Below are 24,972 nucleotides of genomic sequence, written 5' to 3' on the forward strand. Positions count from 1 at the left end.
AGGAGACCATACTCCGACTAACATTCAACCTGTGATTTTGCTATTATATTAGCATTTTATTAATCAAGTTGTACATAAACAGAATTACAATCCGCTATTATAGTTAACCTTTTACTGCCATGAACTTGTTGTACTTGTAGGGTCATTAACCTCTTAGACACTTGACCCTTTCTTCTCAATAGAAGGCAAAATAATATTTACTGCAAAAATTTAGATATTTTATGAATATCACAACCAAAATCATGCGAGAAAAGAAAACAAGTTACAAAAGAGCTTCGAGCCTTCTCACAGGAAAAGTAAATAACAAAACATAATTTGGACATTCTATGCAGCAACTGAAGTTTATCCTACTTTTTACAGGAGGCTTCTCTCTTGAAATGCCAATTTTTACAGATATGGAACAAAAAACACCTGATGCCAACGAACTCAAAAATTAAAGTGAAATTTATGCCTTTGGAAACTTGGAATCAAGCTACTTGGAAATTGTGATGGATTGCATTATGTCACCACACCATTTGTGTATTAAGATTGCCTCACTGCATTTCTGAGTAGTTCTAGTATCTCTTCTTTCTTGAGCTTTGAGTAACCTTTCAAACCATGGGATTTAGCAATTTTTTTCAGCTCCACATGTTTGAGTTCACTTAAATCATAGGGTTTGTCTTTTGATAAACTTGGCAAAACCCTACAAACAGAACCATTCTCGGAAGGCGTCGGTGTTCCTTCCAAATCTCTTAATTTGCTACCATCTATTTTCAAGTCTACCAGCTTGAGTTCTCTTGAATCATTCAGCTTGTCTTCTGATAAACATGGTGAATCCCTAAGAAAAGAATCATTCTCCGCAGATGTGGGCATTTCCTCTGAATCTTGTAATAAGATGCCTTGCCCAGTTGATTTTTTTTCAGAAAATGAAAATTTTGACTCCTCCATTCCAGGAACTGAACGGACATCTTGCTTGATTGCCGATAAAGGAATTGGTGATCTGCGAACAAAATTTGATGGAGGCCTTGACAAAAGAAATGCTTCAGAGAGAGACTTGTCCATGGTTTTTGTTTTCTTTTCATATTTTGTCATTTGTGGGCCTCTTTTTAAATTTTTTTTTCTCGCAGGCACTTTTTCTTCCATTGAAGATTGTCTTCTGCTTGCATCCTCCTTAGACTCCTCTTTAGTTTTCCCATTATATTGATGCCATACACTTCTGGTAGGATGGTCACGTTTTTCAAATTTAGAGTTTGGAAAATGATTATAATGTCTTCTGCTTGCATCTTCCTTAAACTCCTCTTTAGTTTTCTCATTATATTGATCCAGTACACTTCTGGTAGGATGGTCTCGATTTTCAAATTTGGAATTTGAAAAATGATTATAACTTTTCTCCTTATTTTGTGGATTTTTCTTTTTAATAGAAGATAGAAGCCGTTTAAAGAGATCAACAATCTCACTATCAACAGATACTTCATTAAGTGCAGGGCTGTCTCCATTCTTTGGAACTGAACCCTTTCCATATGCTTGAGATGATCTCTTAATAGACTGACCAACTCTTTTGCTGTGGTTCACATTGTGAGTTTTTCCATTGACCTTGTCCGAACCAAAATTATCCCAAACCACATCAGAATCAACATCCTGCTCTCTTTGATTTCTTATAGAATTTCTTGTTTTTTCTGCAGAAATTGGAATCAATGACTGCATTTCTAGATTTGAGGATGTTCTTTTTAGAAAAGTGTTCTTCCCTGCTGTTATCTGTTCCACATGTGATGAGGAAGAGTTATTTGCTTTCTTTGCATTTTTTGGTGGATGAAATGCTCTTAAACTTCCTGATGGTTGAGATTCTCCGAAAGCAAACATCAGGCTCCCATCTGCAAGCTCTGCCAAGTTCAACAAGCTGCATCAAAAGCAGTGCCTCAGTTGCTAATTAATTGCCCAAGGCTAGCTACAAGATGCCTATTACGTACCAAACAAAGTTCTCATGAAGATTAAGCAATGCATGATGAATAAACATCAAAAAGCATACATTCAAAAATAGCAGTTTTTCAAAACAAATGCCATCCAAGTGTGAACTGTTATTTTTTGTAGAATTAAAAAATTCCAGACAAGAATAAAATAAAATATCCTTCCAATTTAATCTTGTACTATTGTTTAAAAAAAATTACTTCTCAACCACATGGAGATTGATTATGACAAAGCTATCATCCTTCAAAATTGTTTGGCACTAAAGCATCAATGGGATGTGTAATTTGATATATCCCACCAACCTGATTGACTCAGAGGAGAACAGCTTATATACCACAGGATAGATTTGGTTAACATCAAATGGAAATAGGAAGATAGTTGATTATCCATTGTGAGAGGAAAAGATCAATGTGATCTCCATACCAAGATTTTCCCTTTTACTTTTTCTTTTAGGACATATGAACACAAGGACCCTTCCCGTGTGATTTAACATCCATCTCCACTGTTTGCACCTATTGGGAACCCAAAAGTTTGGAGCAAATCCAAGCCATCCCTTAACCCTAGGGAACAGGTCTTTCCATCCCTAAAGCGTTTCCTGGGGCTAACTAGAGGCCTAGGAAACGCCATTAAAAAAGGGATGCTTGACCGTCTTATTAGCATCTTCTAAACATCTTAGAGGATGCCTAGCTCTTCTATGTCATAAGGGACACCTAGAAGTTCCTCTATCATCGTAGGAATGGCTAGTCATAGCAACACATCGCAAAAATTAAAAAAACACAAAAAAATAGTAAAGCATTATAATAAAATGGAAATGAGAGGTAAGCACTACCGCAATGAAGAGACAAATTCAATTCCCTCTGGGAACTGCCATGCAATCTATTTATTTGGTTAATGCAGCGAAAAGTGAGCACTGTGCATGCTCGAGGATTCAGTTCCCATTTGTGTCCCACAGGCTGAGGAGCAAGTAAACCCTCATTGACCAATCCAAAAAAGGGAGGTGGGAGGTCAGGCTGGTGTTGACCCCCACCCAAACCCTACAACACTCTCGTCTCTCACATTAAGGAATAGAGATATAATGTATTATTATATTGTGAGTACTAATGTAATTTTTCTGTGTATATATATTTTGACTTTCTTTGTTGAATTAACATTGATGTCACCTAATATCACCTAACTCTGGTCAAAATTTACGCTATACTGGAGATTCTTGCATCTATGCCCCTTGCAGTGATTCATTTCCTGTCAAGATTTACAGGGTTCTAGATTTAAGGCTTTATCTCACTGCTTGAATGCCCGATTCTACAGATTCTGGTGTGCTCATTAATCAAACAACATTTGTATTAGAATAAGAAAAATACCTAGATCTAGAATACAGGTTTTCCTGAAACAAATCTTTCAATTTGAAAACATTAACTGTACATGGACTGCCCTTCTATGAGTCAAAATGTGTCCATTCTACATATAAAACTACAAATCTAAGAGAGATGACAGTTAGGCTATCATTCAACTTCTATGAGTCAATTACCAAGCTTCTTGAATGTCTGGCCAAGTATTAGAACAGTCTTGGTGTCATTGTAGTATCGAATTGTAACACTGAATATATCATCCAGAATCTGTGTATTCACTCCTGATCAGCTAAGGAAAACATCATTCTCAGAGACCCATCCGCTCTTGTGCACAAGACCATGAGCAATCAAATGCTAAGATTAAGTTGTTCAAGTCATTAGGCCTCACTGCTCATGTCATTTACTACCAACCTAGATTAATTCTCTTGCAGAGGTAGATTGGAGTATTCAAGCAGATTGCAGATAGCGTATAGGGAAGAGCAGTGTATTGTATGTGCCTGCAAGCTTAGATATGTCTAAAGATTGGATGTTTGCTGCTCTTCTCTGGCTGATTCATCTCCTACGGATTTTCAAAGGTTTATTGATTACATTTGCATGTCAGTGCTTTCTTTTCTTACAAAAGTTTTCCAAGATTGCATTTACTGATTCCAAGCTTGCATGCCAGTGCTCATTTAATTAAGCCTTGTACTTTAAAATGGTTGAGCCTTCACAAAAGGATTATCCAAAAGAGTGAATGGTATCAATGTAACCCTGAAGAAACAACTAGACAAACAGAGGAAACAATTTCAGACCTCGTAGAAGTAACCGTTCTTCAAACTCATGAGGGTAAACCTACCTTCAAACTCATGTCTCAACTAAGAAGTGGATAGCAATAGATTTGCTTGTATTCTTCTAGATTTGACCTTGTAGATTTTGTTAGCTTAAAGATTAGCTGGAGGTGGGACTCGCATAATTATCCTAATTATCTAGATTAAGCTTTCCTTAGGATAATCATGCGAGTCCCACCTCCAGCTAACCTCCTAAAATTTAGGAAACATCCCTTACATGTAGGCAATGGTCCAAAACTCATAAAAATACCAAGGAAAATTCAACAAAACCAATCCTCACAAATATATACTTCTTTAGCAATCACTCTTCACCCACTAAGAAGTATAGAAATGGGCTTGTGGGTCCCACGTGTTAACTCAATGAAAAGGAAACATTTCAAGTCTGCAATTCTCAAAACTACTAGCCTACAGGCAATGCAATGTTGGATGTTCATGTATCTTTGGCCCCTCCCAAGTAGCATCCTTTGTGGGTAGACTCCTCCAACGAACCAATTACTCCATGATTGTCTTGTTCCTCAATCCCTTCTTTGATGTGTCAATAATGCCATCTAGAACCAATACAAGTTCCCCCTCATCATTCAATAGTGGCAAACGAATTGATGGTGCAACATGTTGTCCAAGTGCATTTTAAAAGCAAGGCACATGGAACACATTGTGAATCTAACTACTTGTTACCAACTCCAACTTATAGGCCACCTAGCCATCCCTCAATACTTTGTAGTTGTACAATCCATAGTAGAAAGGTTTGAGATTTTCAACCTTGTTTCCCTTCACAAAATTCCTTAGTCTACCTATAAGGCTATAGATGTAGAAAAACCATATCACCAACCTCAAATGATTTCTTAGTATCATGTCAACCTGCATAAAAATTTTGCTAATTTTGTGCCCGTTGCAAATATTCTCTAACTGACCTCAAAATGTCTTTACTGTGCTCTACAAAATCAACAACTACTACCACATGACTATTAGTAAACACTAGATCAATGAAGGTAGGTGTAATGCATCCATGTAGTGCCATTAACAGTGTCATGCTAATGGAAATGTAATAAGTGGTATTATAACAATGCTCTCCAAGATATGACCATTTAACCCATGATGTTTCTTGTTTTGTGACATAGTTCCTTAAGTACCCTTCAGCCCACTATTTAACTGTCTTCATTTGTCAATCCATCTAGGCATGATAGTTGGTACGAGGGTCGAGCTCAATGCTAGTCAAACGAAATAACTCATGCCAAATAGAGTTGAGGAGACTGTTGTCCTTGTCACTAATAATGGTCTTACGCAAAGACATATCCAAAATGCCTCTCCAAAGAACAAGTCAGCTACCTCTATAGTGCTCTGAACTCAATAGGAGTGGCAAAGAAATTGGCATATTTAGTAAAGCAATCCACTACAATAAAAAATGTGATCCTTCCCATCTACTTTACAAAGGCCTACAATAAAACCCATGGATATGCTTTCCTAGTTTTGGCTAGGAATGGTTAAGTGTTGTAGTAAATATGTTGGGAAAGTGTGTTTTTCCTTATTGTGTTGACAAATAGTGCACTCTCTAACATGTCTAAGAACATCCTTCTTGAGGCTTGGTGTAGGGGCACTAGGACATGTGTCTACTTCATTTTGATATGTGTCTACATCATTTTGATTCATGGTTATACTTAGGAATAGAATATGCAATGTGTGTGTTTGAAGGCCTATTGATTAGGCCTAGGCAGTGTAATAAGCCTTAAGGCCCCAAGGTGTGTCAACTTGGTCAAAGGCCTTGTATGGGCATTTTATATGTATTTTTGGTGTTTAGGGGTCTGCAATATGTGGTAGGTTCATTCTTGACCTTTGGTGTGAAGGCAAGACCGAATTGTAGAAAGTTGACAAAAGTTGCAAAGTTGCATTATTGTCTTAAGCAACTTTTCTTGCAAGATTTTGAAATATGGTTATTCCAACGGTTAGTTGGTTGATTGTATGCGTTGGAGGTAGTTGGAGGAGTTCCTTGGCATGATATAAGCCTAGAGGAACGATGCCTACTAGTTAGAGATGATTTTGAATGAATTTCTTGTCTTCAAAGCAAACGGTTATTGTGGTTTCCAACATTTTTCTTGAGTTTTTGTTCTTGCATAATTCCCTGTGTACGGTGGGCATGAATTAAACATTTGGCAAGTTGTAGCAGAGGTTCACTGTCCATTTGGAGTTGATCTGAGGTCTTGAAGCCTTCGGGTTTGGAAGAAAGTGAATTTTCTATCCCACTGGCTTGACAAAACCCTCAAAACCAGGGTTTGGATGCAAATAGTGACACAAATCAACATCTCTCTATGGGATCAACTTGAAACCTAGGAGGATGTTGATTGGACATGTATACTAGATGTTCCCAATGGTTTTGGAGACAGGAAGTGCCATTTGTCTTTCCTAAGATGATGCCCTAGGCTTGACATCGCTCATGTGGCAAGCCTGTGCAGTAGGAAAAGAGGGTGGAAACCTTGAACAACAGATTGAAGGATGGTCAAACTTGGCATGAGAAGGACCCTTGGACAAGTGCAAACCCTTGGCAAGTGTTATACTTTCATTCCTTTGTGACTGGTGAAGCTTTTGAGAGCTTGAACCTGTTGTGACGTTTTCACACATCGCCCCATTGCAAATGGAGACCCCTGCTTTTTTTCTTTTTAGGGTTTGTTTTCTAGGTCTTTTAGGGTTTTGTCCGTTAGCCTTTGCATTTTTGAGTGTTGCCAAGGGGATCACCTGGATAGCAGGTCCTGCTTGGGTGATGTCCTGATCTTGAAATTTGGCTAAGTCTGGAATGTCCTGATCCTGAAATTTGACTAAGTCTGGAAACTAAAAAACCTCAAAAAACTAGATTTTGCAATATAACTCCTGGAAGTCTGAAACCACTCTCAAACATCCTGAAAGTATATATGGAATATAACTTAAAGTATATCACTTATACTTAAATGTTATATTCCATAAAAATTATCTTGATAGAGAGTTCAAAAAGTAAAAAAGTGCTCCTGTCCTTCACTGAGGATCCAGAGCGCATTTCGCTCCTGTCCCTCTCCAAGGGACCAAGGCGAAGCGCTCTTGTCCCTCACCAAGGGTCCAGGGCGAAAAAGCTTATTGGAGTCATTCCTAACCTTGTTTGGCTAAATTGAGACATCAAAGGCATGGTGGAGGACGAAATGAACATGATAAAGCATCCTGACTTGATTAAAGACGATGAAATGATGGAGTTTTTGTCTAGAAAGGTAAAAGCGCTCCTGTCCCTCACCGAAGGACCAGAGCGATTTTCTTTATATGCACAATTTTAGACCTTTCTTGGACATTAACTCTTATTCATAGCATGAAGTAAGATGAAATCTTCCCTAGCAAAGGAATTTCGAGATGAAAAGTGAGACAATTTGGCTTAGAGGGCAAAAAGTGCTCCTGTCCCTCACTGAAGGACCGGAGCTTGATTTTCAAATTTGCACTAGTTTTGCAAGATCAAGACAATTTTATGATTTGAAGAGGTCAAGGGAGGCATGTTTTGTCCATTGAATATAATTTAAGTGGTCCACAAGGGAGGAAATCAACCCAAGTGACAAAAAGTGCTCCGGTCCCTCACTGAAGGACCATGGCGTTTTTTCAAGTTTCTCCTCCTTGTTTGAGATTTTATGGCAAAACTTGACTTGGATGGGAAGGACGAATGATGTTTTATGCCTTAGATGCGATTGAGGGTTTAAAGAACAAAGAAATACACCAAGATGTAAAAAAGTGCTCCTGTCCCTCTCCAAGGGTCCAGAGCGATTTTCTAAAAGGTGTAAATTTCTTGCAAAAGACAAGGCAAGTTTGTGATTGAAATGAATGGAATAAGGCATGATTAGCCCATTGAAGATAATTTGGAAAGCCAGCAAAGGACGGATAAGCTTGAAATTGCAAAAGTGCTCCTGTCCCTCTCCAAGGGACCAGGGCGAAAACATGGTATCTAGCTCTCCTCTCCAATTTTGGACAAATCTAGGCCAAGGCGCAAGTTTGAAATGATGTTTAAAATGCTTCGAGGTGGAATCGAGATGCAAGAGTTGCAAATTTTGATGACAATTGGCAAAAGTGCTCCTGTCCCTCTCCAAGGGACCAGGGCGAAATCTCCAAATATGCCCATTTACCTTACAGTTTGAGATGATATTTTTATTAGCAAGGCTCAAGAAGTAGTGAAATGTGATATTCTATGCCTAGAGGGTAATTTGAAGATTAATGTGATCAAGAATTTGCACAAGGACTCAAAAGTGCTCCTGTCCCTCACTGAAGGACCAGGGCGATTTTTTATAAAATCAACCATTTCCCTCCAAGATTATGCTAAGGCAAGGTTGTGCAAGATGGAAAAGGTCTTCTAGAGCGTGGTGAACAAAGATTTGACTTCAAAATTTGAGAATCCTAGCCTGAAATACAAAAAGTGCTCCTGTCCTTCACTGGAGGACCAGGGCAAAAATCTTTAGAACACCAATTTTGCCTTGCGAAAGCAAAATGAGCATGCATAGAATGGACGAAGGGGATCATTGCTTGCCCCACAACGAAAGTTGGCAATTAAAGGACGAAGAAATAAGAGCAAAAGTGAAAAGCGCTCCTGTCCCTCTCCAAGGGACCAGAGCGAAGTTAATGGCATTCATTATTTTTTACCATATTTGGGCGTTAATATCCTCCAAATCGCATTAGATGCCAAATTGCTAACTTTGGAATATTTGAAAAAATTAATTAAATTGACATTTAATAAATTAATTTTGGGCCTAAAAAAAAATCGAATTTCTATTATAAAGGCATTTAAAATTAATTTTTGTGAATTAAAAAATTAAAAGTTGAGCACACAGGGCATTATTTTGCCTTTATTTGACAAGTCGACCTACTCCTTTTGAGGTTTTATTTATTATTTCACCTTTTATTTGCTAGGTCGGCCTCATGGGTAAGTGGAAGGTGAGCGCTCTATATATTGGAGGTGTTGTTTCACAATTCAAATCATTCAATCATCCTTTCAAGTGCGAACTTGGAGAGCAATTTGAGGAGCGAAATCCAGAGGAGTGGAGCGAATTTCTACTAAGTGTGGAGAAGCTAGTGGAGGGCGAAATTCATCTTGAAGGCTATTGAAGAGGCGTATTTCTTGCTAGTTTGGAGGATAATTTCCAGATTTTTTGAAGACATTTGAAGGCGAATTTCCAGATTTTTGGAGAAGCTAGTGGAAGGTGGAGTTCTTTTCCAAGCTAAAGGAGGCACAATTCATCCAAGAGGAGGCTATGATCTACACTTTGCCTAGCGAAATTCATCTATTTTTGCATCATTTCTTAGAGTTTAATACTCAAGGGAAGGCATCAAATGGAGATCCCGGAGTTGGAAGATCAAGCCAGATCAAGGATGGTCTCCTCCAAGAAGATCAAGCAAGGACAAGGGCGACCTCCTCCAGTCAAGCATCGACAAGGACGACCTTCTTCGATCTAGCTTCATCAGGATAAGGGCGATCTCTTCCAATCCAGCACTCCAAGGCAAGGTACATCATCATCCTGCAAATCAAGGACACAAGAAGTCAAAGCAAAGGGTTCGTTGAAGAAGCAGATAGTTCCAGAAGAATTAATTAAGGCTAACTTCTCAACGTTACCAAATTGAGTATCAACCAAGTGTCAAATGAGGTGGCATCCCAATCATCACTTCTCCAGTCAGTGTGGTCCACCTCAGCATGTCCAAATTCAATGTACCTAACTCATGGAAGGTGGCACAAACTTCGATGTACCTACCCTAGCTATCCATTGGTCGATTTTTCCAGAGAAGACATGTGTCCAATCAATACAATTATTTCATTGGTCGAGCATTAAATGTTATGTAATGGTTGTAACAAACCCTAATTAGGGTTTTCATTATTGAATCTTGGCCATTGATCTCAAATTGATCTAAGCCATCGAATTGTATTGAGGGCACTATATAAGCCCTGGCATTTCATTTGTAAAGACAGTTGAAATAAATAGAAAGTAAGTTGAAAATAGATAGAAAGAATAGAATAGAGTTAGTGAATTGAGAGTAGTTAGAAGGTGATTAGCTAGTTGATAGAATAGCAATTAGAGTAGAATAGAGAGAGAAGGCAAAGATTGTTGCCAAGATGTTGTTGTAAAAGACTTGTAACTTCATTGAAGAAATGGTGAAACTTATGGGTCGATTCAACAATTTGCATGGTCTCTATACTTCTCGTATTTGATTTCATGTTATTAGATGAATGGAAGAAATGTGCTTGATTGATGGTGGAATTCGTGTATCCATACTACTAGCAGTTTGTTGATTGCAGACTTGCCTTGTGTAGTCAACTGGAATCATTTAGCTTAAGCTTAACTTCAATTGTCGCTTCTTCATTGATATGCATCAACTTGATGGTGTCTATGCCTGCAGTGATGATTTGAACATCATAAAGCTTTCCTTCGAAGATCGCACTAACCTTGTGGAGATGGTCCTGTGATGTCAAAACAAGACTTAGTTAGAATTCCATCAAAGATCATTCATTGCTCCTACATTCCTTAGTGTTAGGATTAGATTCTTTCCTCACCCTCATCTTTTTCCTTTTTTCTTTTTAAATCAAAGCTAGTAAGAGCCTATGTTCCAGCAATATTCAAAGCAGATCAGACGTTCAATCATCAAATGTAAGTCCCCTTGTGATTCCAGCAAATCACATCATACCACAAAGAGCTTGTCCACACGTAGAGATCCTACAGAAAAGAACCTTGAAGTCACCTTTTTTGATCCTTTTCGCGATATCTTCAGCATTCAGAGGCTTTACTCAAGAGAGGATAAGGTACCCTTGGGTATTTTATTCTGTGTTTGATAGTGTACAAAATATGCGCTCAACAGAACCCCAACACCGGCTAGAATAGACTAAATAGTGTCAGTAGGGTTTGACCATCTGTACTCAAAACCCAGATGCAAAAGTTTGGAAATTTGTAGAATGCCCAAAAGGGTATTCGAATATCAAATTTATTCAGGGGGTTGTTCAGGTAGGTTGTGAGACAAATCAATAAAAGTCCAAATGGAGGGCTAATTGCTTGTAGCCCTATTTCCTAGGTCCAAAAGGGGAAAAGATACAAAGGGCTAGTAAACACCCATCTAAGGGGTCAAGATCAATGAAAATGCCATATAACACGTGTAAACACTCACATAGGTTAGATTCCACCTTTTGAGTAAAGATCCCGTTGCTTGGGGTTTGGAATTGTTAGGTGTCCTTGGTTGAAGGGTTGGAACTTAGGGGGTCGGAGACTCCTTGTCAGTTGTGAGTTGTCCTGACTGAAGAGATCCTTGGGAAGGATCTAGGGCAAGCTCTCGAAACCTTGAGAAGGTTAAATACATTGGTCCATTGGATGGTACCAACTGGAGACCCTTTTTGAGTAAAACCAAGAAAGTGATATAACATCCCAAACCCTCTGCATCAAGGCCCTTCCAACAAGCTTCTGTCAACTGCTTATAAGCTTTGTAGAAGCCCAGGTGGAACACTATGGGTGCATCATGCAAAGCCCTCATTCATTTTGGACTCAAATACAAGGAGTAGTCTATTCTTATATAGTATAAGGCCATCTAACACAACATACATATCATCCTTCACATTCCCATCCAATACACCAGCAGAAAAGGTATTCTTGGCATACTTGGCCATGATAGAAGCTTTTCAATCAATAGCAATAGGAAGCTTTTCAATCAGTAGCAATAGAAGAAATGGCATAGAAAGTAGGTATACAAGAAAGAGCATTAGCAACTACATTCTTCTTACCCTTTACATACCCAATATTGAGATAATAAGCTTGAACTCACTTATCTACTTAGGTTGCCAATCATTTAAATCACATTGACCAAGGGAGAACTTCAAGCTATTGTGATTTGTCCTAACCACAAATCTGCCACAAACTAAGTTCTTCTTAAACATAGCCAAAGCATGTACAATGGCAAGAAATTCCTTGTCACAAATAGAAGATGTCCTCTTGTAGTTTTGATTTTCTGCTCTCAAATGTTATAGGCTGGCCCTTTTGCATCAAGATAGCTCCAATTCCCTTACTTGAAACATCGCTATCCACAACAAATGGTAGTGCTCTTTGGGCTACATCGCTCCATATGAAGGCTCCATTCTTTACAATTTCAATCAAGGGTGCTGCCACATGTGAAAACTCTAAAGAGTCTCCAAATGTAACTAAATAGCCCTAAGAAGCCTCCAAAATAGGTTTAAAAAGTAGGGGCTGACCATTTATATATAGCCTGCATCTTTTGCCAATCCACTTGAATGCCTTGAGCATTATGTGGCCCAAGTATAGAATCTTCATTACTCCAAATTCACACTTGGATTTTTTGCAAAGAAGACCTAGTACTACAAGATCTCAAGGACTCTATCCAAGTGTTTCAAGTAGTCCTGCCAAGTTTTATTATAGATCACATGTCATCAAAGAATACCAAAACAAATTTCTTCATCTAGGCACTAAATTCCTAGTCCATGGCTGATTGGAAAGTGGTTGGTGCATTGGTTAGTCTAAATGGCATGACCATGAACTCATAGTGTCCACAATGACATCTAAAGCTCGTCATGTGCATTTCCTCCTTGTGCACATAGATCTAGTCAGTCTTCAAATAGTAAATAGCTCCATGCAACTTGTGAATAATCTCATCAATCCTAGAAGTGGGATACAAGTTCTCAATTGTTTTCTTGTTAAAGGCTCAATGATCTATACACATCCTCACCAAATCGTCCTTCTTTACAAGCACAACTAATGAAGTAGATGAACTAGAACTAGGTCTAAAGTGACCCAACTCTAAAAAATATTTTACAACCTTCTCTATTTCCTTTTTATATATTTGTAAATGGAGGTACGGAGTGAACATGATGGACTTAGAGCCCAACTCCAAGTCTGATGTGTTGGATCCCCTATCTCAGGGAAAACCTATAAGCATATCACCATACAAACATTATGCTTGTCTAAGATAATTTGCATGTCAACTTAATAAGTGTCATGTGCATCTAAAGGTACAGTGCATGTCTTTTATCATAAAGCAATTGGATGCCCATAAAACTTGTCCCTTGTGAAAGATCCTCTCCATCCTCTTGGCTATAACTACTTGTGGTAACTCATCATGTATGCCCTTAAGTACCATGTCTCTCCACTGTGACTTAAACTTGAGTTCCATAGACTGATAACTCTAAGAAAATTCTCCAAGGGAATGCATCCACTATATACCCAAAACCATGTTTGCTTCATCCAATCCAACAACATTGGAGTTGTCACATGCAATTACTATATATCTTGAGCTACCAAATTACTTTGAGGTACGGGATTGTGAAACCATCAATGATAGTCACATTAAACCCCAAGAAGTCCCTCATTGATATAATTGTGGATAGTAGCACCATCAACAAGCATAATAATCCAACATCCAACTTACTCTCCACAAACACAAAGCCTAAATGGATGATACCATGGTGCTCCTAAGAGAACTGCAAACATAACTTTCTAGTGCCAATAATATCCTCTAGCAACTACTCAACAATCTACTCCTCTGCTGCCTACAACTATTCTAATCCATTAGTTTCATTACCAATGTCTTCATCAAATACTACCTCAATGTAATGGACTTGGTCCTTGTCAAGCCATCTAGGACCTGACTCCCAATGCTCCTTGCACATTAAGAACATTTTTTTTCCTTTGAGTTCATTTCTAGTTTGCTCACCAATCTTTTTAGCCACAATGGATGCAATAGGTGGAGTTGTAGCTCTTTGAGGGTATGAACTATGTAGTGAACACCCCTACTTTTTTTTCGGATTTTTGCCATAACATGAACAATGCAATTTAGATTCTCCTGTTATAAGTTATGATTTTGATATCTCCATGTGTCAATCACTGCTGTTCAAGTTTTTGACAATAGGAGGCAATAAAAAAAAATTGCAAATTTGAGTACACTGCTGTTCACAAGGTCTGCTATGATAAAATCAACATTCAGATATCTGCTATTATAGGAATCATGTTGGATAAACATTCATAAGCTGTTAATACATAAGACAGAGGTACATATGACACTCTGATGAAGAACCACCTAGAGAACCTGACTGTATCATACCGCATCAAACTAATTTCCTCTGTAGAATAGAATAAAGGCAGCGCGACAAATCTACTACAACCTATCAAGGTGGCAGTAGTTGGGGACGCACTGATTGGAAGATCTCTTCACCAAAAGTTTGTCCTATCAAACAGTCTAGGACCAGACCTAAAGAAGATAGTGTGGCGAACTTTTCTGAACATTGCAGAGTGGGCACAGCAGATAGGAGGTGAGGCAACCTTCAGATGGATCTGCACTCATCCACATCAAGTTTTGTGTCTTCTACAATTGCCTGGAGCCAACCTACACCCTACGCTGGAAATAGGACTTGGGACCTAATGAAGGCCGATGCAGATTGATCCTAGTGCTTGGAGCTAGTTTATTAAACACCTTCAATGATCTTTGGGAAGCAACATTTGTAGTTAGGGAGTTAGGAGTTAGGCAGATTGGATCCAGAAGACTTTCTTTTCTGCATTTTCATTGTACTAAGCCCATGGCGGCCAGTGCGACAGCATGTGGGGCCAATGGGCCTAATGTACTTGGCATATGAGGAGCCAGCGGACATGTGTGTATTCTATTGTGATCAATAAAATCGCATGTTTCTGTTTTCTGTTCAATTCTGGGTTGAATTATGTTGCAAGGCTGGACAGTCCATTTCAAACCCTCCATCCTTGACTACATTACACTCCCACTTGAGAGATACCTTCGATATGATGATAAAGTCAACTGTAGCAGGTCTGAACTGAATGTGGAGTGTTGTAGTAGGGCTGTAGCTCACTTCATACAGGTCTAGGCAGCCCAAAGGCCCCAAACCACCCTAATCTGTCTCCCAACAGGTGGAACACTTCATTAAGTGACTCAGATCAGCGAGGCAATGACCCAACAGTCACATTCATTAAGTGACTCAAATCAGCAAGGCAATGACCCAACAGTCTTCAAACAACCTTTACTTGCCAAGGTATGGACAGGAACAGGTCTGTCAATGATTTACAGTCATACCTGGGACTGATTTGGCACCTTTTCTTGGCATCAAATCCATCAAATACAACATCAAACAATCACCAAGATTACCCAACACTGACACAAAGGCCTCTAAACACACCCAGCACTGCTGCAGAGGCTCCAAAAATGAAGGAAAAGGATTGTTATGTGATTTTGAGTATTAGCAAGTTTGATAATGGACTGTTATAGTCCCTAACAGCAAGGAGAATATCTGAAAACAGCCTTCTATATTATCTAGGATGGCCCACCATTGATCAAACCCTATCCGTATAACCCAGCACCTCCAGAAAGCTTCATATCTGCCTATGATGACCAAGGAACAGATCTGATATACTGGTAATATCCAATATGAGTCTGAAATAACATGGAATATCAGGTAGAGATCACTCAAATAACACAATATATCATACCCATCACTACTCAAACATTATCGTTGATGTAGGAACCCTGAAACTCACTGGAAACTCACTATTCGCCACGAAATCTATCATATGCAGGTCTGAAATCTGAAACAGCAAGTAAGAGTTCTGAAACACCATCAAACCCTAGCGCCAAAAACCACAAACTCCTTCCAACATAATTTGATCAATAACAAATCATCTCATAATGAATCTCTACAACCAAGCACCTCCATACAGCTAGGAATCACCCTAGAACAAACTGCAAACTAACTCAGAAACCCACACACACGCCCTACTCCAAATTGGCACACCCTCAAAGTCTCTGCAAAAGACAACATACTTCATTAAAGCTCCAATGTGATTTCTGAATTGAAACCACCATAAATCAACTAGGGAGGATCTTTCAACACTGAAGCCAGCAACTCGAGAGTTTTCATCCTCGAGGGTTTTTGAGAAGAACACAAAGTTTTCTCCCAAAAAGCAGAGGAAAAAAAATTCATCAACCACCACAATAATGAGCCCTCAACCTCCTTTTATAACTTTTTGAAGCAATAAAATATTACTTTTTTCCTTATACTCCAAAAGTGCTTTTATAAATAAATAAATTTATGGAGCACTTCTCACCTTTTTGGGAAATAGTAATGTTTTCTCATGAATAAATTATCTTTTCCAAGGTGTGAAAATTTAGAAATAGCTTTTCAACGACGCCTGGAAAAGAGGCTTTATTCATAGGAAAACATTATTATTTCTCAAAATGGTGAAAAGTACTCCATAAAGTTAATTATATATTTAATAGAAGGACTTTTGGAGCAAATAAGGAAAAAAGTAATATTTTATTAATTCAAAAAGTTATAAAAGGAGGCTGAGGGCCACTTAATTGTCCCTTTTATTATTTTTTACATTAGACAACTTAAGTGAAATATTAATTAAATAATTCACTATTATCTCCAAGTTGCGGAAAGCACCCAAATGATATAACTTTGCAATTTTGATCATACCAAGTGATATTGAAGACTAGGGACGATGATCAAAGGTAACCTGGTGACTTTCTAAAAATAGCCTGCTCCTCCAAGAAGTTTGGAGAGCAACCAAAAAGTTGGAAATCAATTTGAAAAGCATCAAAGGGCTTCGTCTAACCAACTAAACTCAAACCCAAGAACGACTGCTTTGCAAAACTAGTCAAAAGCTTTTCCAAAAACGTTGCAGTTCTCCCTAACCAACTAGTTAGCCTCTAGAAGGCTTGGAAATTGGCTAAAAGTGCACAAATTGGCAAAAGACTAAAGGGAGGCATTACACACTGAAATTGCTGCACTAATATCCTCCTTTCTAAAAGGTCTCTCTCTACTACCTAGTATTATTATGTGCTCTAGGCTAAAATAAAAATTTCCTCCTATGTATAGAAGGCTCAAGTGTCAATGTTCTCTTAATGGTATCCTATGGTGCTAGGAATGCAAAAGCTTTAACTAGACCTTTAAAAATTTGTTCCTATGCATAGAAGGCTCAAGTGTCAATGTTCTCTTAATGGTATCCTATAGTGATGGGGATGCAAAGCCTTTAACTAGACCTTTGAGGGGCTCAAATAAACCCTTGTTGAAGAGAAGGTGATTCTCCTTTTTGAAACATTAAGTACCATGACTACAACTTGCTGAAATTCAATGACACCACTAAAACATGCTATCTAATTCTAGCAAGCTCCTTGAAGTATTCATCCTTCTAGTCAAAGCAATCCAGCAATCTCTAGCTTAAATAATCAAGTGTCTTCACAAGACCATACCCCTAAATAATCAAATCATGGTGCCACCAATAATAGGAAAAACCTTCCAAATACAGTTTAGCAAACCATATGGCATCCTCTTCCACCATAGGGCTGAGTGTAAAAGCATTTGTAAGAAGATATTTTGTCGCTGCCATCAAAAGTAAAAGCATTAGTTTATTCACTTTATATTGCAAATCTCTTCTATCATCATTTTGATTGTTACCGTGGGCCTTGCCATCTAGATGCTACTTCCCAAGTGTCTCCAAGAAATTGACAAAAGTTAAAATAGCCCTGAGTCTTTTAACTTCCTTTGATACTCAAGAAAGAGAATGTCTAATTCCTCTAACATACTTTGTTGAAGATATAGCAGCTATAGAGATCATCTATGCAGTGTTCCTGATTTATTTTGTCTAAGTATCGGCTCTTTAGCTTCCGTTCTCTTCTTGCCTTGGTTGCTGTCGGTGACCCTTCATGTTGCTACGGCTGTCGGTGGAGGTGATGTGGCTGTCAGTGAAGGTGATGAGGCTGTCGGTGCAGGTGTAACTGTCCGTGCCTTTCCTTCTCCCTTCGTGTGACTCTTCACTGGGAATTCCAATGTGCTATATTGATTATTCTTCCTTGTCTCGTTTTCTTCTTTGGCAGTTTCAATATCGGCTTCTCTCTTTCATTAAAATCGTGTGATTGTGTCTGACAGATCAGAGATTTTTTAGGTGTTCCTTCTGCATACAGAGTTTTCAGATTTATGAAGGTTTTGGATTGTATGCAAGATGTATCATCTAAGTTCATTCTTACGATTGATTTGTAGAGAATCAAACTCATTTTATTGTAATTGATAGTAATCTGAGACTATCATCATTTGTACTCTTTTCTGAGATATAATAAAGTTCATTTTTAGTCGGCTGGGTTTTTCACCCTTAGGTGGACGGTTTTCCCAGGATAAGGGCTTGTGTATTTTTGTTTCGTCCTTTATATTCTGTTCTCAGTTTTCTATATTCTGGTTCAAGTTTTCACATATTTTTCTTAGAATCTGATCTTAGCGTTGAAGATTAGCAGCATCGGTTATCACTTCCAGCCTGAGGAAGACAAATGTGTAAGTGGCCTAATCGGCTAAGATGGAGTGTTGATCAGATTCCTACATGCCGACATGGATAACATAAAGGTTGTGATAATTATTGTGATATAATAATTATATTGATGGGCATTGATAATATAATTATTATATTTTATTGGGATAATATTTGTGATAATATAATTATTCTGATATAGTAATTATATCAATATTATTATTATTATTGAGATAATATAATATAATATAACATAATATAATTATTGGCCAAGAGTGGTGACCCTTAGTGAAGGGACACCACCAATATATATAAATGAAGTGATGAACACATACAATCAATTAATGAACAATAGGTAGAAATAATAGAGAACAAAAATAAATAAATAAAATCTACAGCCATGCATATACCAAAATCAACATGGTATCAGAGCAGGTTCGAAAACTGGGGAAGGCCCTGTAGATTTCCTATCACACATAATAATCATATTGGCAAACGAAGGCAATGGGGCATCTCCAGACTCAAGACATATATATTCAATGTTATGAAAAATAAGGAATTACCATCAGCACCCAAGTCAAAGTTGCTGCAGTATAAAGGAGCCTTGGCATATCGTCCACATCATTTATGCTGGAGATGTAAGGGTGTTGCTGTGAGTTTTAGAAAACAACGGATTAATATTATAGACTTGAAGATACAAAGGTTGCAGGTATCATGGATTGATTAAATTTTTGCCATTAATCAAATATTTGGCAACGTAAATATTGGGTGCACTCATATCCTAGACCTGCCGTGAATATTTGTTTAAGCGGACCCTATTTGCTGGAGTTTGCATGTAGTTGGATGCATATTAGACGATTTAATCAAGGAAGCGCTAAAGACTTGTTAGAGGCAAGTGATTGTTTATAACTAATAATAATAAACAGCGATTATATTCTTCAATACAATTGATTATATCGAAGAGATATTGAAGCCAACACTAAAGATTACACTCAGCGACCATGTTATCAGCAACCAAAGATATTGAAGGCAGCGCTAATGTAGTGAAAAGTGCGATTATACAAAGTCAGATGCGATTGGTGATTAAAGCAGTCGAACTGGAAGATTAATGTTCAAATAATGTTCGAACTGGTGATTCTAATGGTCAAATACTGTTCGTAGCCTTGTGGTTAATATAATTGTGGGGATCAACCACGTAAGAAAATGTTGATAATCAGTGAAGTGATGGTCGATTCAGTATGATTCATTTGTTTGATTAATTAAAGAACAAAGAATATGCAACTCGATTCATTTGCTGGCCGGTATAGATGGTCGATTCCTTGCAAGCAGAATATGAACGTGTTAAGTAACAAAAGACAATTATTTTTTGTTATAGTAAGATACAATTAAATGAAAAGACATGGACTATATTGACTAATATGAATTATTGGTTTTAAATAAGTTCACAACCGATAGTCATAAGGAAAAGATACAACATTTCAGAAAAGCTGTGAGTGAAACCTTCAAATAGATCAAAATCATTCTTCAAATAAGTGTGTGGAATGCAGAGATTATAATAAAATATGTGGGTGACGGCATACTGAAAATAATAACATCTGTACCTGAAAGTATACAAAAGGAGTATACATATATGTGTAAAAGGGTGAGAACGAGGTCATAAAATGACTTAGAGATAAAGAGGATAAGATGCTGTGCAAGTCTTATCTATGAATTAAATAAAGTTACAAATTTGTGAAAAGATAATCTGACTTAGGTGACGACATTTTGATCAGCCAAGAAAATGAGTCAGCAATGAATCGGTTCATGCTGTTGTCGGCCGTATGCAAAAAAGGAAGCAGTTTATCTTAGAAGGAAACAACTACTATTGGAAGAAGAGACTCTCCACTCAATATTGTCTGCAGAATATTTGCCAGCAGGATGTATTCCGACAGCATATTGAATGGAGGGCATGACTTCAAAGAATTGTTGAAAACCATTCAACTAGTATTCCTGATCAAGCTGAGGAAATGTGATGACTGGAAATATTACATATCGGCTGTTGAAGGTATCACACCATTATTACTGGCGATCAACATTTTCTCTCTCACACATTGCTTCTAGAGAGGAATTCAAGAAGGCACCTGCCTACTACAAAAGCAGAATATTGGACTCGAGGTCTAGTGATTAGTTAGAGCTGGATCGTCCCGTGGCATTGAGGTGAATTCAAGACCGGACTGGGTTGGATAATCGAGGGGCGCGTCTCTGGCTTGATTTCATTCACTCATATCAAGTACATTTGAGCACGAACAAGGTTATGATCATTGACACAAATAGTCATGTACCTTTGATGAGGAGACCTATTACAACAGATTCTCTATGGATGGTCACATAGTATTTCAATCTACTGTGTTGACAGCTCTGAGTGATCTGTATATGTTGTCGTTGAGCTGAAGATAGATGATGAGGGATGGCGAGGGCTGAAGGCCACGCAACCATCAGATCTTCGCTAGATGCTTTGAGATTGCATTCAAGGAAGGAAGATTGCTTGCAATTCTTCGCAGAGGAAGAATCAGCATTTAGAGGGAGTCTGCCATATCGTCAAAAGTAATTCTGGACGAAGAGGTCAGAAGGTTGATATCTGCTTCAGAGGGAGCATGCCGCTTCAGCTTCAAAGGGAGCTTGACATTTCAGCTTCAGAGGGAGCTTGACTTTTCAGCTTCAGAGGAAGTCACATCTTTTGGTTAATGCATTTTTCTCTGTGATGGAGAAGTTTGAGGTGAAAGCCCTTGTTAATGAGTTCTTCTCTGTAAGGGAGAAGTTTGAGGTTGCAATCCCTTGTTATGCATTCTTCTCTATGAGAGAAGTTTGAGGTATCAGCCCTTATTGTGCATTCTTCTTTGTGAGAAAAGTTTGAGGTATCAGTCCTTGTTGTGCATTCTTCTCTGTGAGAGAAATTTGAGGTATCAGCCCTTGTTGTGCATTCTTCTCTATGAGAGAAGTTTGAGGTTCCAGCCCTTGTTCCACCCTCTGCGAGTAAGTATGGTGGATCCACCCTCTGCGAGTAGGCATGGTGGATGTCATGTGAGAGACTCCATGACTTAGCACTAGTGTTTATTTACCCTCTGGGAGTAGGCACGGTGAATGTCATGATGAGATGACGACATCACGTTGAGAATTCAGTGATGGGCACTTGTGTTCTTTTGCATTTCCATTCATGAGAATAGCCATGATGGACCCGCCCTCTAGGAGTAGCCATGGTGGTTGTGTTCATCTATATTTCTACCCTTTGGGATGAGCCATGGTGGATCCACCCTCTGGGATGAGTTATAGTGGATGTCATGTGTGTGACACCATGACAACATCACGTGAGAGAAACTGTGATGATTTTCTTGTACTTGTGTATTACTATTCACCCTCTGGGATGAGCCATGGTGAAGGTCATTGTGAGGTGACATTCTCACAATGATGAACACTTGTGCATTTTACCATCATTGTGAGGTGACGATCTCACAATAATGGTTGATATCACGGTGAGGTGATATCTTTCCTTTCCACATATGGGAGTAGCCATTGTGGTTAACATCACTATGAGGTGATATGTTTTGTGCAGCTGGAAGTATCCTCCCTAGCTGAGAGGGAGTGTTGAATATTGGCAGCGTCGGTTATCACTTCCAGCCTGAGGAAGACAAATGTGTAAGTGGCCTAATTGGCCTAATCGGCTAAGATGGAGTGTTGATCAGATTCCTACATGCCGACATGGATAACATAGAGGTTGTGATAATTATTGTGATATAATAATTATATTGATGGGCACTGATAATATAATTATTATATTTTATTGGGATAATATTTGTAATAATATAATTATTATGATATAATAATTATATTAATATTATTATTATTGAGATAATATAATATAATATAACATAATAGAATTATTGGGCCAAGCGTGGTGACCCTTAGTGAAGGGACACCACCAACACCAATATATATAAATGAAGTGATGAACACATACAATCAATTAATGAACAATAGGTAGAAATAATAGAGAATATAAAAAATAAAAAATCTACAGCCATGCATATACCAAAATCAACACTTAGCAGGTTTTAAAATGGGACCTATTTGACTAACCGTTGGTTGGCTATGCAAAGTTGAGCTTCTCCCTCTTTTAAATGTATTAGTAGGGTCTGGATCTTGTGCATATTACTCTAAAGTTGTAACATTTATGTCATTAGCTCTATCATTAATTCTTGGCCCATTAAATCCTTATCATGGTATTTGACTAGATCTAACATTTCCGCATCCGTCAGAGTTTCCCATCTCTATCCATGGTTCACAAGCTAAAATAGGAAATTGGGTCTAATATCACTATGATGCCCTCTATCTTTTTCTTTTTTAATTTATAAAATTTGTTGGAACATATCAATAGAGTAATAATAATAAAAACCTACTGGATTACATCAATATAACAATAATGTTGCTCTAGCCTCTAGCTGCCCCACAAATCAGTCTACTAATAGAAAAGACAACGCTTTCAGCCCAAAGCAACCCTTAAATGAGATTCCTCCAAGAAACTAAAAGTGTCCCACCCTCTAATATTGGAATCCAAGGGATTTCATCCTTAAATGGGTAGATGGGTGCTGCCTAATGTAGCCACCCTCTCTAGGTCTGGAATATGTGAAACAAGCATAGAATAAATCCTCTCAAGGTTGAGTGACCATTTTTATTCATTGACATGCTCCCAATCATAGCACCTGGCCTAAGTGTCAATAAAAAATAATAAAGAGTATTATTTTTTATATGATGCTGAGATCACTTAGTAAACAAGAACTACATAACATGGCACTACTGTAATAAGATTAAATTGTCCAAGTTGTCAATAAACCTTGACCACTCATTAATAAATCAATCATGGCTTCAGAATCACTTGCCAAAGAGACCTAAGATAAAGCATTATGAAACGTTAATTCAAACCCTAATCCAAGGACAACCTGCACGACATGGTCCTATCCATGGTATAGCCTTCCAAAAGCCCTTAAAAAAAAAGATTTTTTTCCTAGGGTACTCATAGCAAACATGTACACTTAAAAATATCTAAAGGCATGAAAAGTAGCATCAACATAGATTTCCTTAGGGCAAATTTCCCCTGAGAAGATTAATGGTGAGTGTTATGCCTCTAACTGGCCTCCTAAAATTTAGGAAATGCACTTAAAATATAGGAAATGGTCCAAAACTCATATAAATACCAAAGACAAATGAACGAAATCAATACTGACCAGTATATACTTCTCTAGCAATCACCCCTTACCCACCAAGAAGTATAGAAATGGACTCATGGGATACCGCATATCTTAACTGAGTGAAAAGGATTTACAAGTAGCACAGTATGTTACCATAAATTTGGAGTCCTAAATTTTACGAGTTATTTAATGATCATCAAGCTGTACTAACAAGTGTTAAGGGCAGATGTGTTAGCATTCCCTTAGGGTACCGCCATTGCTCAGCTACCAAGAGGAAATTGATTTTAGAGAACATTAACGAGAAGAAAACAGGAAAAAACATAACAATAAGTATCTAGACTTGCATAACCGTTCTAGAATCTTCTCACAATCCTGGTTAACAATTAGTAAAGCATTTATGTTTACTGAGGTGGATAATTAGTTTTTCTCACCTCGAATAGAATCGATGGTGCGCTCTGGTTTGCAAATGTTCCTAACTCCAGTTAAACCTTGTGAGGAGTAGCTCCAAACTGATGGCATTCCAGGGCTGTAACCCACATGATAACTGGCTACAGAAAACGACAACATCATTTAAACTGTGAATCCAAGCCCTGATATACACACACTCGAGAGTAAGCGCAGCTGCTTCAATGGATAAATAGCTCCGACCCCTAATTATTCAATTATTATTAATTACTGGTCTGTGTGCGAGTTGTTTTTCATTTTGAAAAATCTTGTTATAATCTGCATCAAAATTTTGTTACCGTAAGAAAATATTGTTACTATCTGTGCCAGTGAAGCCCTGAATTCGACGGTCCACCTTATATGTCAGGTATAGTTTTTATTTTATTCATCGGATTAAGAAAGAAACTAGATTACGAAAGAGTTACTCAGAGAGAGCTGCCCAGCAGCAAACCAAACATAACAGATCAAACAGAGTAATCGACTAGCAAGGGAACAAAAACTCAAATATTAAAGTTTTCTATTTTACGAAATATATGTAAAAAAATTATTAAAAAAAATCTTTTTCTAATCTGAATCACAATTTTCTTAGCGGAAGAAATTTATGACGATCATCTATTTGAAGTGCTTTCAAATAGGGGAAAGGACCCAGTAGTTGAGCATGTTCCAATTGTTGTGAGGGTTGTTGATACCTTTTGTTCCAAAAATTGAACAAATAAAACCTATTGTTTGAAACAAAAAATATCAATTTTTGTTAAGAAATGTACCAACAGTTGTTAGGAAATGTACCAATAGTTGTTAAGAAATGTACTAATATTGTAAAAAGTAACCAATCAGGTGATGCCACATCGGCTGCACAACTATTGGGGTCTCTTTTGCACGCCTATTGGTCTCACTTTTTTTTGGGGCTGTTTTGGAC

At 37.9% G+C, this 24,972-nt stretch overlaps 1 protein-coding gene across 2 annotated transcripts; it reads right to left on the minus strand.

The window, feature by feature from the left end:
* Positions 1–18: 18 nt before the first annotated feature.
* LOC131034691 (uncharacterized) lies at positions 19–24,548 on the minus strand. 2 transcript variants are annotated; one of them, XM_057966264.2, is made up of 2 exons: positions 24,044–24,548; positions 19–1,859 (listed from the first exon to the last, which is right to left on the minus strand). In XM_057966264.2, exons 1-2 carry the CDS (start codon positions 24,180–24,182, stop codon positions 523–525), a joined length of 1,476 nt encoding a protein of 491 aa, XP_057822247.2. In that variant the 5' UTR covers positions 24,183–24,548; the 3' UTR covers positions 19–522. The 2 variants fall into 2 exon arrangements, with proteins under 2 accessions (XP_057822247.2, XP_057822252.2); XM_057966269.2 differs by having other exon boundaries at positions 19–1,876; positions 24,044–24,178.
* Positions 24,549–24,972: the final 424 nt, after the last annotated feature.

This window comes from Cryptomeria japonica, chromosome 5 (assembly GCF_030272615.1).
Source record: "Cryptomeria japonica chromosome 5, Sugi_1.0, whole genome shotgun sequence".
In the NCBI taxonomy this organism is placed as follows: Eukaryota; Viridiplantae; Streptophyta; class Pinopsida; order Cupressales; family Cupressaceae; genus Cryptomeria; species Cryptomeria japonica.

Bases quoted from the DNA above. Each gene is read 5' to 3' on its own strand.
- LOC131034691 (XM_057966264.2), bottom strand. From the start codon at position 24,182: ATGATGTTGTCGTTTTCTGTAGCCAGTTATCATGTGGGTTACAGCCCT. The intron at 1,860-24,043 runs GTGAGAAAAACT...TGAACTTGGCAG, and splicing joins CACCATCGATTCTATTCGAG to AGCTTGCAGATGGGAGCCTG.